The sequence below is a fragment of the Candoia aspera genome, chromosome 2 (genome assembly GCF_035149785.1).
Source record: "Candoia aspera isolate rCanAsp1 chromosome 2, rCanAsp1.hap2, whole genome shotgun sequence".
NCBI lineage: Eukaryota > Metazoa > Chordata > Lepidosauria > Squamata > Boidae > Candoia > Candoia aspera.
The window spans coordinates 45,261,585-45,278,684 of NC_086154.1; the positions used below are offsets into that span (position 1 = coordinate 45,261,585).

A 17,100-nucleotide genomic window follows, 5' to 3' on the forward strand; every position below is an offset into this window, starting at 1 on the left:
GAATGAATTGTCTTTAGCAGAAGATCTTTATTTTATTTCCTAGGCAGAGCTGATACCTTTACAAAGTTAATCAATTAAAAAGCAAAAGGCACAATTATTTAAGCTTGCAGCAGATTATTAATTTTAAATTCATTTAAAGCAAAGCATATTTCTAGGAAGTATATTCTTAAGAACTCAATTGAATTTGTATCTTAGATAAGGGTACAAGTCCAATTATACTGCTTGATTTTTCTAATCAGGCAGCTTTCTACATAGTGTCTACAGTTAGATATTTATTTCTATAGGTGTTAAATTGAAAGAACGTATATTCTATGACAATTTCTGTATAGTAGAGCAACATTCAAGATACCTTACAAGATATTCTTTATTTACAAGAACCTCTAGATTGGAAGAAGTTAAATCAGCACTCTGAGCATTACCAAGTTGGAAGGATACAGGAGTTATGGAATATCTATAGATATATGGCAAGCAATGGAAGAGGCATCCATAAAGATTCTAAAACTAAACCAGCCAATCTGGAGAATGACACCACGGCTAACAGATTGGAGGTCTACATTCCACTACCAAAGAAAGGAGACTTAACAGAGTATACCAACTATGTCACAATATCTTTAATTTAACATACTAGCCTAATAATGCTTAGGAGGATCTTAAGCAGTAGAGCCCTACATGGAAAGGGAGATGACATACATTCAAGCTAGTTTTAGAAAAGGCAGAGGAATAAAATACATTAATGCTGATGCACACTGGATAATTGAAAAAACCAAAGAGTAACAACAACAACAAAACTATTCACAGGATAGGAAGCCACTGTCCAGATGGAATGTGGTGAAACAGACTGGCTCCAGGTTGGCAAAGGGGTGAGATAAGGCTTTATATTCTCTCCTTATCTATTCAACTTACATGCTTTGTTTATATACAGAGGGAGGCTGGATTGGAAGAATATGAGCATGGTTTTAAAACTTGAAGAAGAAACATCAATAACCTGCACTATACTGGTAACACTGGTCTGATAGCTGAAAAAGCAAAATGATCTGGAAGCTCTAGTAATAAAAGTCAAGAAGCGCAGTGAAAAAAAATGTGACTAAGATTAGAGAAGACCATACTAGTGACAACATGAACAGCAACCACCCTTCATTGGTAGGATAGCAATGAAGGCCTTGGAAAAGATATTCAGATGCTGTGAAATGCCTATACCTACAAAGATCGGAATTGTGCAGGCAATGGTTTTCCCTGTGACACTCTATAGAAGCAGAAGTTGCACTTTGAAGAAGCAGAATAGGAAGAGTATTGATGCCTTTGAATTTTGCTGTTGGAGAAGACTCCTGAGAATACCACAGGTAGACCAAAACAAAAACAAAAACAAAACCCCAGAACAAATGGATCACTGAACAAATCAATCCAGAGTTCTCATTCGAGGCAGAAATGATCATGCTCAAATTATCATATTTTGGACACATTCTGCAAAGACCTAGCTCTCTGGAGAAATCTACAGTGCTGGGGATAGTGGATGGAAAGTGAAAAAGAGGATGACCAACAGCAAGATGGATGGACCTAATATAATGGTGATGGGTGCACCATTGGAAGACGTGAAGGTTCAGTTTGGGGACAAATCATTCTGAAGAAGGTCTCTCTGTGAAGCTGCTGAAAATTGACAATGACTTGATGGTACATAATCACATAATCAAACGCTACTACAGAAATATGAATAACCTTTCAAAATTCCAAGGAATAGATATAAGAATGACATTTCACTCTTTGAGTTGGGCAGTAACTAAATTTGAAATATAAATAAATAAAATAAATAATTTTTATATTCTTTTTAAACTGAAGGATTTAAAATAATTTTGAGTTGTTTCAGGCTCTGTATTGGCCTTATGTTTGAATCCACTGCAGCCATCCTGAATAGCTCTTGTGAATTCAAAAAGTGATTCAGTGTAATATCTAAACCAGTTCCTCCGTATAGTGCCCTCTGTAAGAATACCATGAACAGAGAGGATGGCATCACAAATTCAAATAGTGGTAGAAAATACATTCCAAATTGTAAACTTAAACTATGTTGCATATGTTGTTCATGTCTTATCCTAAACATTATTAGTTTGACCTACTGTGTCAAAGAGGAATCCATTTTACAATAATATTTCATTATTTCATTTCAAATTTTTCCTACTTTGTTTTTAAGAGTTATTAATTAATTAATTATTCAAATTTTGTTACCACCCATCTCCCCCAAAAGAGGGACTCTGGGTGGTTTACAATAAAATTAATGCTATAACAATAAACGTTAAAATCCCATAAAAATAAATACAAGTTACAAATATAAAATACAATATAAATGAATGTATCTCCAAATAAATAATATGCTTCAGACTATACAAGAGTTACTGTTCATTTAATAGGTTGAAAAACAACTACAGCAATGCTTAAGCAAGAACTTTAGACAAACCTTATGGGATCTGCAATATTAAGAAAAAAACTGAAATGCAGCCTATTTTTCTTCTAAATATTGGTTGGGAATACAATCTAAATCAGAAAGAACCAAATAAGATTTTTCTGAAAAGAATAATCAAATGTAAGCATTTATCTGTTATCAAAACTTCCCTAAAATTGATGATTTTGCTATTTTTTAGAGTTGAAAACTCTAAACTATAATTTAGTATTTTACTACAAACAAGAAAAATAATGGTATCCAAAAATTTGACCCTTGCTCTATTGCTTTAATCTATTTATTTAGCCAACATATCTTCTGCTATTCTCCCTGCAAGCTAACTCACTTATGGTACATGTGTGTCTGAACAACCCACCTCTTACTGAGCACAGATGTCATGTGATAGCCAAGCAGGGACTGGAAACTTCAATTTTTACTAGGTTTGAGGTTACAGGACATAGCCTAGAGTCACATAAGCTTCTAAATTTCAGTGGGACATACTGAACTCTGAAACTGTCGAACAGTATATTATTTTTGGAGAAAGAAGATTGTGTGAGTGTGTGAGTGATCTTCACATTTTTAACCCATCCCAAAGGTCTGACTTCCTGCCCTTTCTCCCATGAGGTTTTGAAAATGTTAGCATTTTACGAAACATACAGGAAAGGAAATCGGAGAGGTGGATATTACATCTAATTAACAAAAAAGAAAAAAAAGTTTTTGTGACCTCGTTTCTTTGTGATTTGTAAGGATTGTAGTTTTTAATCTTAGCGATAGCAATTTTTTCTTTTCTTTGATCTCTTCCATATCTTTGCTGCAGGTCCTTTTTGGAGGGTCTAGGATGGTGAACTAGAACTTTCTCAGGCTATAAAATCTAAAACTGCTATATTGATAATTAAACAGCTACAAGAAAAAAAAAGGAATATATTATCAGCTCCTGTTTGTGTTTTTTCATTTTTGTACATTTGTAAAAGAGTGGAATAGTTCTGAAATCAGGAGAATATAGTTTAGCATAGCATGGCATTATGCAATAGATAATTTGTGTATTTGTACAAATGGGAAATCCTTTAACAGTTAAAAACAATAGCCCCCTTTCCAGACTATTTGCAGTTGTGCAAGCTGATGAAATGAGAAACTGGAGTTATATGCTTCTTTTCACATTTCTTTAGGCTGACTTCATTTTTAATCAACCAATTAAAGTAGAATTGAATACTTAAGGTATGCTTTTCCTGGCATTTCCTTAAGTGTTGTGTCAAAGTTTACTGAAGCTAAAGGTGCTTTGACAAAGCGAAGCCCAACTTCAGGCTTACCTCCTCGTTTCTACTGATGACTGCGTCTGGCGCTTTGCTGGAACTGCTTTAACGTGGCCTGTGTTGCCGCGGGGGTGCTGTTGGGAAACGGACCGGCTTGGAGGAGAAGCGAGTAGTGAGAGGTATCCATGGCCGGTGCGAGCGTTGTTCCTTCTGATCCCAAGTCTGGCGGCCTTCGCCGGCTGAATGTGAACGTGGGCGTCCTGGGCCACATCGACAGCGGCAAGACCGCCTTGGCCCGAGCGCTCAGTACCATCGGCTCCACCGCCGCTTTCGACAGGGCCCCACAGAGCCGAGCTCGGGGCATCACCCTGGACCTGGGCTTCTCTTGTCTCTGCACCGAGCTGCCTCCGCACCTGGGGCCCGAGCCTGGGCTGCTCCAGCTGACCCTGGTGGACTGCCCGGGACACGCCTCTCTTATCCGTACCATTATTGGAGGTAAGAAATGGAGGCTGGCGAAATTGTTCACAGTCAGATCAGGATTTAGCCCCATTTCTTCTGGCTGTGCCTATCGGCCTCGCTGCCATCTACTTTAATCTCCCCTGTGAGGGGGGATGGAGGCCTTATCCCCGGAAGAACGAGTAAAAACAAGTCGCCAGTATGGTGCAGTGGTCACGGTGCTGGAGTAGGAATGGGAGACCCAGGTTTTAGTCCACCTTCAACCATGGAAGCTCACGGGGTGTGTTTGGGCCAGTCCCTCCCTCTCAGCCCAGCCTACCTCACAGGAAGGTTGTTGTGGAGAGCTCTAGGTCTTGTACTGCCCTTAGATATAAGTGCATACAGATAGAACTGTTAAGATATTCTCCAGGAGCTGTTACTCTGTGGTGAGTTCTTGTTCACATGCTGAATTCTTTAGTCCCCAAAGTGGGGTCCATTGATTCCTATTGTGCTTCCCAAAGAGAAAATGTGAACGAATGCTAAGGGAGGGATAATTATTTCTACAAGAATCAAAGTTGCTCTGTCTTTAAAGGTTCCTCCTGGACATCTCAAGAGTGATTTGATCCAACAAGCCCAGCCCAGTCGCATCAACCAGAGGGCAAGCAAAAGAGAAGTGGTGGCGACAGCTTTCTTTATGACCAGGGCTGAGTGCTCAATTTTCATTACTGCTCAGAAAAAAAAAAACACCACTCTTTTTCACTCACTTGCCAGTACTTTTCCTCTGGGCGGTGTAGCACTGGGATTTGGACCCAATGCCCTAATCTTTCCCAACTACTTAAGTGGAGCAGACAGTGCCTTTTTCTGTATTGGCTTACTGAGCTCAAACTTTTTAATCAGAATGCCTTGAGGAGAGGGTGAATAGGTAGCCCAGAGTTAAGGGGAAGAATGATATGGGGAAAGGTTTAAAAGTTGCTGCTGTTGTGTGGCATAAAGTGTGAGTGGTGTAAATGCAAGAGAGCTTAAATTCCCAGGGGACTCTCCCTTGGATTGTGATGATTGCTGCACAGATGGTTAGACACCTATATTAGTGAGCCATTCTAGCAGGAACCCCATTGACTAAGCAACATTGCTTTTGTATGAAAAAGGCTTCTGCAGTGCTATCCTAAGCATATTTACTTAGAAGTGGATAACTTCAATAGGAACCACTCCATGTTAAATCTTGTTAAAAATTAAGTCTAGGCTTAGAAATAACTACTGTATGCATAGGTTACACATTGCATTGCACGTGACATGGGTTTTCATTCTTGTTGAATGCAAACTATTTTTTATTTCTGGGCAGATAATGTTGAATAGTAAAGTTACTTGTAGATGAACAAAATGGAAAATTATTTTTATATCGTATCCTATCTTTCCTTCAAAAATAATGTTTAATGTGGTAGCAGTGGGGAATCTTTATAAAATACTAAGCAAGCATATTAATTAACAACACTCAAAACCAAAATGGACATAAATATGTTTGTGTGTAAATAATTGTTTTCAAAAAATGGGAAATACCATTTCCACAGAAAAAGCTGTGTAAGATTTCAATCTTACATCACTTACTTACCTGAGAGAAAACCCCTCCCAGGTAAGTCATTTGGATTAACATTTGAGTAACATTCATAAAATTATGTTATTGCAGCTGCTGTCTGTTGCAGCAATCCCCACCCCCAAATTTTGTGACACATTAAAAAAAGTAATATAAACTTTCATAGACTGGAACTCACTTATATTATTCCTGAGACAATAGTACAAAAACATTTTATATTCTGTAGTCTTTGCCCAGAGTCTTGGAAGAAGAGGTTTTTTTGTGTGAAGAAACAAAAGCAGACAAGTTCCAGTTTCTAAAAAACCCCTTTATCTGCTGGCTCCTTGCAGAGGATTCTTGGTATGCAAGTGCTATAAAATAAAACACAAGCTTAAGAGTTTACAAAAAGACCTTTTTGTCTCTTTTCCATTTTTCTTTAAGCTCGGAATTGGTTAATTGAGGTAAAATATAATTGCAAAATACATGAAGTTGTAGAGAAAGCTCAATATCTTGCTTAGGTAGGTCTTAGTTTGTAAGCAAATGATATCTGGACTAATACCAGGTGTTATTAATATTTATGATGTGTCCAGGGCTGCAGTCTTACATTCCACATATGGACAGCCTGCGAGTCACACGTAATCTCCCCTCTGAAGTTTTTTCCTGCAGCCACTAGTGCCAAGAAAGATGTGTGGGACATCTCAGCTCTTCATACCTTCCTTCCCATGAGTGGCATGGGGAATTTCCAAGGGGAAGGGGCTAAGGCAGTCTGTCTTAAAATACATCTTATTTTTTGGAGGGCCAAATCCATCAGCAGCTATCCTTTTTTCATGTTGTTGAAAAGTGTTGAGATCAGTTCACAATGCATCTTCTTGCTGTGATATGAAAGGATTGGTGGATTAGTATAGTAATCTCACCCTGGAATTAGAAAAGGAAGAGGAATTGAGTGTGCTCTTTGTAGAATATTCCCGACTCCCTCCTAAAGGTATATATAGGGAGCAGGTAACCAAAATACCAGGTTTTCCCCGCCCACTATTCTTCCCAAATATTGTTTTATGCCATAATGTAATTCCTCCCCCCCCCGCCCATTTTTAATGCGTTTCTGTTTTGAATTCCTTTTTGAAATTCTAAAATTTTGTGATGCTGCCCAGAGTCACTTTTAGAGATGGGCGGCTTATAAGTAGGATAAATAAATATAAATAAAATAAAAAATAAATTCTGGAATGACAGGGCAATAAGAATGTGCTCACTACCACAAATTGGATCTGAATCACTGAGTGTGTGCTGCAACAAGCATTAAACTCCAGCCTTGTCTTATCAATTGAGAGAAGAAAGTGCCACTTGCCTTGTGATAATAGAACATCTTGTGTTGGCAGATTCCTTCTCTTTACTGTTTGTCATTGTATTGAGGCCATTTAAATCTGCCAGGCTAAGGAATTTTATGTTATTGTTGTACCTATTTTCGTATTTACCTATTTTCATGTTTCTACCTTATACTAATTGTGTGATTATATTGGTTCATTTATTTTTAGCCATTATTTAAGCAAATGCACTGGAAAAATGGACATAAATCTTTAAATAAATACATATGCATCTTTTAAACTTGGTGCGTCAGCCCCATTCTCATCTAAGAGGCCAGTCTCACAGGAATGATCCACTTCTGTTACTGTTCTGTGAACGAAACCAGTGGAGAGTACAACTCATAAGCTTTAAATCCTTCTCATTTCTGATAATAGTTACATTGCAGTCTCTTCCTGATTGCAAAGTCCAGGTAGAATTTGAAATTATGTTCTGTACAACAAGCATCTAAATAACAATAAATGGATCACTGATTTTTGCACTTTTAAATTCCTGGTTAAAACACCATTTTATAATAGGTTATTAAGGATATTCTCAAAGTTGGAAACTGTATTTCCAATTTCTGTTTGGAAAGTGTTAGGATCATGTGCAGAGCATTCAGGAAACAAATTTAGTTTTTACATTTCTTAGTTGAAATATGTTTCAATAAAAGAAAGGATTCGGTTAATTTGCTTCAGGATTTTGCCTTGATAAGAGACCTTTTTTAAAGGAAGAAAAATATAAATGATTCTATTAGAAGCAATATGTTGGCACTTCACTTTAGATTTGAGATTTGATTGTGGGTCAGATATTGAACAGGCATTTTAACAGTCTGCTTTGAGTATTTGCTAAAGGAGAAAGGCAGGGTATAAGTGAAATAAATATTAATAAATAATTATATTCCTCTTATATCCTATTCAAAATGTACTCTGTTTATCTATATTGAGGAAACCTTTTTGATAAATATTTCTTGAAATATGAATAATTGTTACTTCACTGTTGGAAAGTCTATTTAAATATTGCTGTCTTTATTCCAGTTCATAGTGGAGTTACAGTTTTAGTTCCCATCATGGTATCAAGATTGTTATTATATCTATAGAACTAAAGATCTTTGGACTAAATTGATTTTTTGCACATGTTTCTAATAATATTTTCACACTTAAGACCCAGGTTTGTTTAAGGTAGTAGCTTCTTTGTTTACACATGTGATTAAAAGCTCCATTTTTAAAAATCATGTTGCATCTAGATCCATTATTCCATTATGCTGGGCAGTACTTGACCTTGCAGATAACTTTTCAAGATATCGTAAAGATACTTCCTTAGGGATAAAACTTTAGCTTTAAATAAATGCAGAATATTTGAACTGAACAAAGTTGAAGAGAAATGGAAGATGGAAGTCATATTTCATTCTCCACGCTTGCATTTTTCTTACAGACTTTGCCCTTGAAACAAAGCATATCATGTATTAAATCAAAATAATTTTTTTACTTACATGCTTGGAATATAGAATGCTACAGATAGATTCCATCCCTGACATTTCTAAAAGGTTGGGTGTAAGATTAAGTTTATAGTCAAGGTTGATTTAAATGTTAGATTTAGCCTCCACTTCTGTTCCTCTTGCATTTCTATCCCAAGTTTTTTTTTTTTTTTTTGAGATGCACTTCAGAATGGCCAGTGCTAAAATGTGTTTCTATACAAGGACAGCTGTCAAGGTAAGGCTTTTTAGCCAGTCCAGTTTTCACAATTATTCTATAAATGCCTGCAAAATGTCTATATTTCCAATTAACCCTGAGTGGTTTCTGCTAGAGTTCATTGATAGGGAAAGCCTGCTGAGAGGTTATATAAGTTAATCTTTCAGAAGAAATTCAATCCCTGTATTTTACTTTAAGACCACTCTGTGTAGCAAAGTAGTTTAACAAGTAGCAGATTTTTTGCTTGCTGATAGTTAATTTCATGCCCTACAAAGGGTCAGCACGCTAATATAGAAGAACATGATTACTTCACCTTAGCCTCCCCTCCCTCCTGCCCCCCACACACAGAGCACTAGCTGCTGAATTGTTTATTTTAAGCTATCTGTTTTTAAGATGCTGTTTATCTAGCTGACTTTGTATGAACTGAGAGAGCTTTTGTAAGAACATTATATTAGGTGTCTCAATTTATTTTTTATGGAAGTAAAAAAGAAAGCATATTCTTACAATATTCTTCTGTTCAGAATCTGGCTTGACACAGATTGTCTGAATACATGGGAGGAACATAAACAAATGTGTAGGTTTGTAATTCCTTAAACTTGTCTGAACCTTTGACCTTTTTACTTTTGACCGTAGCTTCATCATCACCATTTGTCCCTGCAGTTCTTTTCAAAGACTGTTGCCTGCAAGTGTCTGTTTCTACTTTGTTGCTATGTTCTTTTAAGGAAGGGTATTAATTTATACCTGCTATACTGAAAGGGCCAAGACTTTTGAACTCTTGCAAGGGGGAAGGAAGTGGATACTGAATATAACAAAAGTGAGCTTTGCTGTTTATATGACTGAAATGAACATCTTGGAAAGACAAGAAACTAAAATTGGCTAGAAAATTGGATTTAAGATTACTATAGAAGATCCCCCCCCCCCCGATGATTGTTGTATGTTATCTCTGCCATTTTTAAAAATTTATTGCTAGCTTACATGCCAAGCATTTTAATTTCCATTATTCCTGATTGGTAGTGCAAGAACAAGAAGTTTTCCTGCTGTAAGCATCGTGATGAAAACAGACTCAGTTGTCTAATTTTTTTAGGCTTCAGGATACACTAGGTTTTTACACTACTAAGAATTTCTTACATATCAATGCAATCATTTGCACCTAAATATGATTAGAAAATGATACCTTCTTGGGAAAATTATTTTTAAAAATAATCTATTACCTCTGTAATATTTTGCAGTGAGTTCAAGGAACTTATTTGAAAGGAGCTCATATGGTTTTTATTATATAGGCATGTATATACAGAACCTGAGATGCTGTTTGTCTCTTGCTCATTGTTATGCAGAGAGTGTGATATACAGAGAAGTTGTGATGTTCATGTTCTTAATACATTACCCACCTTCTGCTTTTCCCTGCATGTGCTTTTTTGCTGGGCTGCTTTGCTTCTAACTCAGTCTCTACAATATTAAGTTTGAAAACAAAATTGGATAGCTGGCAGGGAGAATGTAGCAGGCAAGAGCAGGGTAAAACATCTCTTCCATTCCTTTGTATGATGAAAATTGTAATGTCCAGTTCAGTCCTTTTTGTAATGAAGGACTTTGACCTTCCAAGGGAATAAAATAAACCTAGAACACAGTTGGACTTTCTTCAGAGTAAACATTTTAGGCTAGCTCTGTGTTACAGTCTCAAGCATACTGACTTTTGAGTAAAAATGGTTATACATTCTGTAAAACTGAGCTATTAAGCAGTCAGTGCTTAGATTGTGTTTCCCAGTTAGTCACCCTTCTATTGGACTGGAATCTTATTTCAAGTATTTTATTGTTTTTAATTTGTAAAGCAATTTGCCTCCTCCCATTTAACATTCACCTTCAAAAATTTGACATGATCCTCTGCTAGAAATTCTGGGGCACAAGAGGGCAGTGTTTGCTTACAAAGTAAGATCTTTATGATAAACACATGGGGTAACAGGTCACTGAATTTGAATTAGGACAACATAAAATGTAGAATCCAAATAACCTGAAGTTCAGTCAAGAATTTCTATTTTTCTTTTCTTTGATTTTTTTCATCATCTTAATTGATTAAAAGAAAAAGTAAGTCAACATTTTATCTGATTAATTTCCTTTCATTTTAGGCTTGTCTGAAATCTACATGCTTCTTTTTCCTGGAATAAAAAACTCCTAAAATTTTTAATTAAAATATGTATGGATAACTATTTACATTGTGTTAAAAACTATTCATTTAGAAAAATATAAAGTAATTAAATGACAGAATTTTAATATATGCAGAGATTTGCATACATATTGTCATGAGTAAGGACACATATAGCTATAAAATGTAAGTTGTACAATGTTAATATGTATACCATTATAATGTTTAGGGGGCATCACCTTACACTTTATAATCAGAGCAGAAATAAAACAGAAAATGAAATAAACTAATACCTTATCTTGTACCCTCATGTATAACACTTATGAGACCTTCAAATAAGCTAGATGCAAAGAGAAAAAAATAGAATGGTGGTATTATTTGTAAAAATACTTAGGTGTGTTAATGCCCTAAAACTAAGTTTCTTGAACATGATTTTTAAGTGCACATTTTCTGTTTGGTTTTGGTGGCCATTATGATACCAATGTTTCATCCCCCTCCCCCCCAAAAAGTTAGATTGTACCACTCTGAGATGAATCAGTGCTTTAAGAGGAACCCTAAAAACTGTAATCAGGAGTGAAATTCTACCTGTTCATGAATACGAATAGAAACATTCAGTCGCTTATATTTCTGAAACGGTTAGTCTAATCTGTTACATCAATGTATCTCACCTTTCTTCAGCTTTATGAGGACAAACTGACATCCAATAGGCACTGAGCTTTTAAATGTAATAGAACTCTACCTGAGGCTAGTTGCTAAAAAAGGGGAAAAAGAATATTCATCAATTCACATGTAATAATGATACTATTCCAGTCTGCTTTGATAAGACTCATGTGGAGTGCACTTTCAAATTTTGGGCACTGTGTTTTGTAGAAAGTTTGTAACAAAATGGAAAGTGTATAGAGGAGAGTAACAAAAATGGTGAGAGGCCTGCAAATCATGACTTATGAAGGAAGCCTGAGAACTGAGTATGTTTGAGCTGGGGAAGACTCTATTAAACGCAATATGATAATCTTATGTCAGTGATGGAATGCATTTGTTTTCTGTTGGTCCGAAGCAGATTTATGAACATGGTACCTTCCAGACAGTTTAAACTTCACTTGTCATTGGATATCACCAGCTTGGCTAGTGACAAGCCATAATGGCAGTTGTGATCCAAAATATTTAGTGGACATCAAATTGCCCATCGCTGATTCCACTGGTTCCGTGGCAGCATCCCTCACTGAGCTGCTTGATTTCTTTACACAGTGGTGGGTGAGTTCAATCTCTCCTCCCTGGGATTGGGGGTGGCTTGACAACCATGGGCTTGTCCCAACTCATCACTGATTCAATTCACATGACTGGCCACTTTTAGATCTGGTGTTCACCTCAGAGCAGACATGTCATGATCTGGTTCAAGGAGACTTTTCTATCAGTCTATTGTAATGGACAGATCACTTCTTTGTGACACTACGGTTAATTGAAGCTACCAACATTTGCAAGGAGGAGGCCCATTAAGATGGTCTGCCACAGATATCTGATGGATTTAGAAAGCTTTCTGACAGCATTCATGGAGTTTCCCAGAGATCTGAAGGGTGGTTTTGTTGGGTACCTTGTTGACTTCTGGAATATGGACTCTTCCAGAAGGCCTTCAGGGATTAATTATATCAGTGGTGCCTTATTTAATAAATTCAACTTACTACTTTTAACATTAATTAAATCCAAACTTAATTGGATTACTAATTTAATTAGTATTACATAAGCTGGCATTTTATTTATATATAAACTCTAAGTTGCCTAGAGTCCTTTTGGTTTCAGGTGTAAATCTCATAAACAAACAAATAAAATGATGAGTGTGAGTGTATATATAAATGATATGTCTGAAAAAGACTACTGAGTGACATTAACTTTCTGCATTATGGTTTTAGTCTTACCTGCTTAGGTTCTTCCTACTACATCGCATTGTGTGGGCAATGTCGTGTGAAGTGGTGTTTAAGATACTGAACCAGGAGCAGAAAAACCTGGGTTCAAGTTTACTCTCAGCCATGGAAGTTCACTGGGTGACTTTGGGCCAGTCATTCCCCCTTATATGTTTTGTTGCTCAATTTGTGAGCCACCTCAGTTGTCTGAGCAACTCTAGGTGATGTACAACATATTAAAACAATAACAAATAGAAAACAGTAATAATTGAACAAAAATAATATATATTAATATATTGGGCAAGGAAATTCCAAAAATCAAGGAATAAAAAACACAGTATCAGTGCAGAGTCACAAATAGCCCTGTCCAAGGGCCTGGTGAAAAAGCCATATTTTAAGGGCTTTCCTAAATGACAACTGCATTGAAAGTAATTGGGTGGGACATAAATTATATAGCTAAATCAGAGGTTTCCAGACTTACTTCATTCACAGTGTCCTTAGTGTTTCAGTAATTCTTTTCACAGTGCCCCAGGCCAAAAGCAGTACTTAACTGTGGTTCTCAAACTGCGCTGTGGCACCCCAAACTGTTGCAGCAAACTCTCAGGGATGCCACGGGATATTTTACTACTTAAGAAACCAAACACTTACAGTTTATTAAATAGTAAAATATCCTGCAGCGCCCCTGTGAGTTCACTTCATAGTTGTGGGAACTGGGAAGATAACTATTCATTATTAATGAATAACAATTCCAACTTACCTACTCTATTTTGTGCTCATATCTTTTGTTGTTTGTGTAAGAGCAGAAATTTAACAATGTCCTTGGTCATCATTTAACTTGATTGCCTGAGGAAACAAAACCTTCCAACAGATGACCAGGAAGGAAACTTTTGAGTAATCAACAATAATTTTTCTTCTGTCAAATCATCTGTGATGCATCAATAGCTAGTGTAAGTTTTTGAGGTAGTTGGGCTTATTACTGTAGTAGATTTCTTGACAAATGATTGATTGTTAACCAAATGCACCTGTAAAAAATTAAGCTGTGCTTCTATAGTTGCTGTTTCTTTAAAACATTTTTAAAAGTTGTCCCTAAACCATCCAATGGAAATTTTTTGGAATTCAGGTAAGAAATAAACATATTTTATCCTTGTCACATTTTTGCTCTTTTAGTATTCTTCTGTTAAATACAATTCATTCTTAACTAGCTCATCACAAGGCAGCAATTTATTTCTTTAGACAAGAAACCCTTTAGAAGTAAGCAAAAAAAATATATCTGGCATTAGGATGAAGGAAAATAAAATGTACCCCCCCAACAATCAGAGTTTATAGATTACTTCATATCTGACTGCTGTTCCCTGAAGAAAAAGCACAGTATCTAGCTGATCCTTGTTGATGGTAGTCCATCTCTGACTTCTCAAATCAAATTTGTCTCCATTGAGAGAGCCATCCATATCATTGGCAGGTCTATAGCCTTTGATTTTTATCTCATACTTGAGGTGAAATTCTTGACAATATTTGTTTCTCTTTTTAAATCTGTGGTCCATTCATCAAGGACCAGTACAAAAATTATTCATTTCTATTGTAAAATGGGAGATCTCAATTACCAGAACCTGTGGTTGACTTTGGAGAATTCTGACTTGTATTTGGGTAGTGGTTATCCACTGTGACATCCTAGTATGTGAAGTAATTTAAAGTGTGGCTTTTAAATGAGTGATGACTTGCAACTATCATGGTACAGTTACATTTTGATTTATTAGACTCAGTGCAGTGGACTTTGCATGGTACAGACCAGTTTTCTGTGCTAATTAATGTGATGATGATCACTGTGGACCATTAGTCCATTCCATGTGAAGTTCACAGTCTTGATGTCTAGTAAATTGAAACTGTGACTATGATACTTTCTAGGTGATGCAGGCTCTGATATAACAGACATTCGAAATAACGAACACTCCTCCCCACAATTAGTACGTTTAAATAAGGTTTCACTGTAATCATAGTTTGGCAGAACTATATAATGACTTACAGAAGAACATGGATAGAATGGATAGAGAAGAAAAAAAGGAAATGTGTAGATGGAACAGCCTCAAATATATTGAAAAAGATGGCCATTAGAGAGAATTTATCTGAGCTTTTCTTGCATTATTAAAACTTTTTTTTACTTTTACTTTTTAAAAACCTTCTACCTTGCTGTTCAATAGGATCTCAGGGTGGATTACAAAAATCCAAAACACAATAAGCTAGAGTAGAACAAAAATATTAAAAAGATGAAATCATAATTTTAAAGAGTGGCATTAAGACAGCAGGAAAAAAAAGCAATGTGTACAAGTAAAAAAAAAGTCTGAAATGAAAGAATGAAAGCAAAGTATAGAGGTTAAAAAAAAGTCTGGAAAAAAGGAAAATGTGGAACAGCATACCACAATCAGGTTGCTAATTCCAAGCTGGCATTTCCCCTTGTAACCTGTTACATATGAACAAAAAAAGCTTCCTTGGAGATCTTACTGTACTGGCAATTAGATATGGAGAAAAGTACTCCTTCTAATATTCAAATTCTAAGGTTTTAGAATTAAAGAAGAAATATAATAGAGGCTGGATATAAACTAAGTATCAGTACAATTTTGAAGAGAGGTACAGTGTGATCATAATACCCAGTTGTATATTTTTGTTGACCATTAATAGCTGCACATTTTATATATAAGCATTACATAACAAATGTGTTAGCTGCATATATCATAGGAGAAATATTTATGACTAGCTTCTGAACAGCATTAAAAGAGGTACAGCAACCTTTGAAAAAATTTCCTACAATTGAGTTGAGATGACATGCGCAAGCAAAGCTTTGCTTAACTGAGTAATTTCTTTCTTGCAAGCAGTTCCGTGCACAGTGACTCTTGTATCAATTTTCTAGAGATACTTTTTGTTATATAGAGAAGATATATATCTTTGGAAATATATATTTAGCAATTTTGGATGGGGAAAATTTAATTTGGTTTGCAGTGCAAGCATATTTGTCACTGAAAGCTATGGAATTATGTATGTTTAACTTGGTGTTGGATTATAACCCATAATATTTAATTCTGATAAAATGCCTACAGCAATTAATCATACATATATTCTCTGTTCAGTTTCTCTAATTTCAGATAGATATAGGTGGCTTCTTACACAATAATTGATATTAAAAAGTTTGTGTGCAGTATTCTGTGAAGGATTTAATTGCCTTAGCAACCTAGTATCCTTAAATCACACATGCTGTATTATTTTTGTCATATTAATTAGCTCTGCCCTGTTAAGGCTATGAGAGACACTATTGGCTTTCACAGGAGACACTTTCAATTTTTTCCAAGAAAGTTGTGAATGATACTTTTATCTCAATATGCATATTGTGCCTACTAGTTTGATCTTTGAGAATATTAAGCGTGATCCATGAAAAATCTTTATTTTACAGAAGTTCTACAAAAGCTCTGAAAATGTTCTGTATTAAGCAGCTTTAGATTTTTGTACACTGACCTCCTGACAATGAGTTTGCATTAAAATATCCTTTCAAGAAGAAGAGAGTGATGATGATTCACAAGTTACTGTGCATGCCACTAGAATATTTCCACTTGTTTTTTCTTCCATGATAAAAGCCCTTTCAGTGGTTTGTATGAAGTGTGAATTAGTAACTGGCATATTCCCTTCAAAACAATTTATAACAGGAGGAAAAGAATAAGCCAAGGCTTCCAAGTCTTTTTCAGAGAAGAACAAGGCCAAATTTCTGTTAGTACAATATGTTAAACTTAGCATAGAAGGATCTTCTGGAGTTTAAATGCCTTTTTTGGCAGGAGATAAGCAATGGTAATCAACGAATGTATACCAGTGTGATACTTGTTCATAATAAGTCAAAATTCTAAAAGAATTTGTATGAACATAGGCTGTGAAATAAACCATAATTTGGAATTTGAAGTTGTATTATTTTGATGCACCTTGATAATTTTATTATTTTCTATTTATATTGGAAAACTACTCTGGGATTAGTCAGTGAACCAGTTTCTATCTGGATTTGCTATTCTTATTTATAGTATTTCAATCCTATTCTTGTAAATATATGAGTTGAACAATTCACAAATGCTGCTGCTAAATTACTTCTATTTATTTCAGTAGGATGTGTGGTAAAACTTAGTATGTGCTTCATGCTTCACTGAAATTTGTGGAAAAACAATTGCACCAGCTCTGCTTAGTGAATTGCGTTTAATATTTTGTGCTTAAGAATTTGGTACCATAATTTCATACTATTAATAGTTGCACACTATAATTCTACTTCTACATTACCCTGTTTGTTTGTTTTTCAAGCAGCAAGTAACTTAACCATGATTAAGACTACATTTATTC

The 17,100-nt window shown here is 35.6% G+C and overlaps 1 protein-coding gene across 2 annotated transcripts in view; it reads left to right on the top strand.

The window, feature by feature from the left end:
* The first annotated feature begins 3,801 nt into the window (after positions 1–3,801).
* EEFSEC (eukaryotic elongation factor, selenocysteine-tRNA specific) overlaps positions 3,802–17,100 on the top strand; it is a 191,080-nt gene continuing 177,781 nt past the window's right edge. Inside the window, exon 1 of one of the 2 annotated variants that reach the window (XM_063291706.1) lies at positions 3,802–4,173. In XM_063291706.1, coding sequence (XP_063147776.1) covers positions 3,864–4,173 — 310 coding nt within the window. In that variant the 5' untranslated portion in view covers positions 3,802–3,863. The remainder of the gene's footprint in view (positions 4,174–17,100) is intronic. The other variant, XM_063291705.1, reaches the window with a different exon arrangement.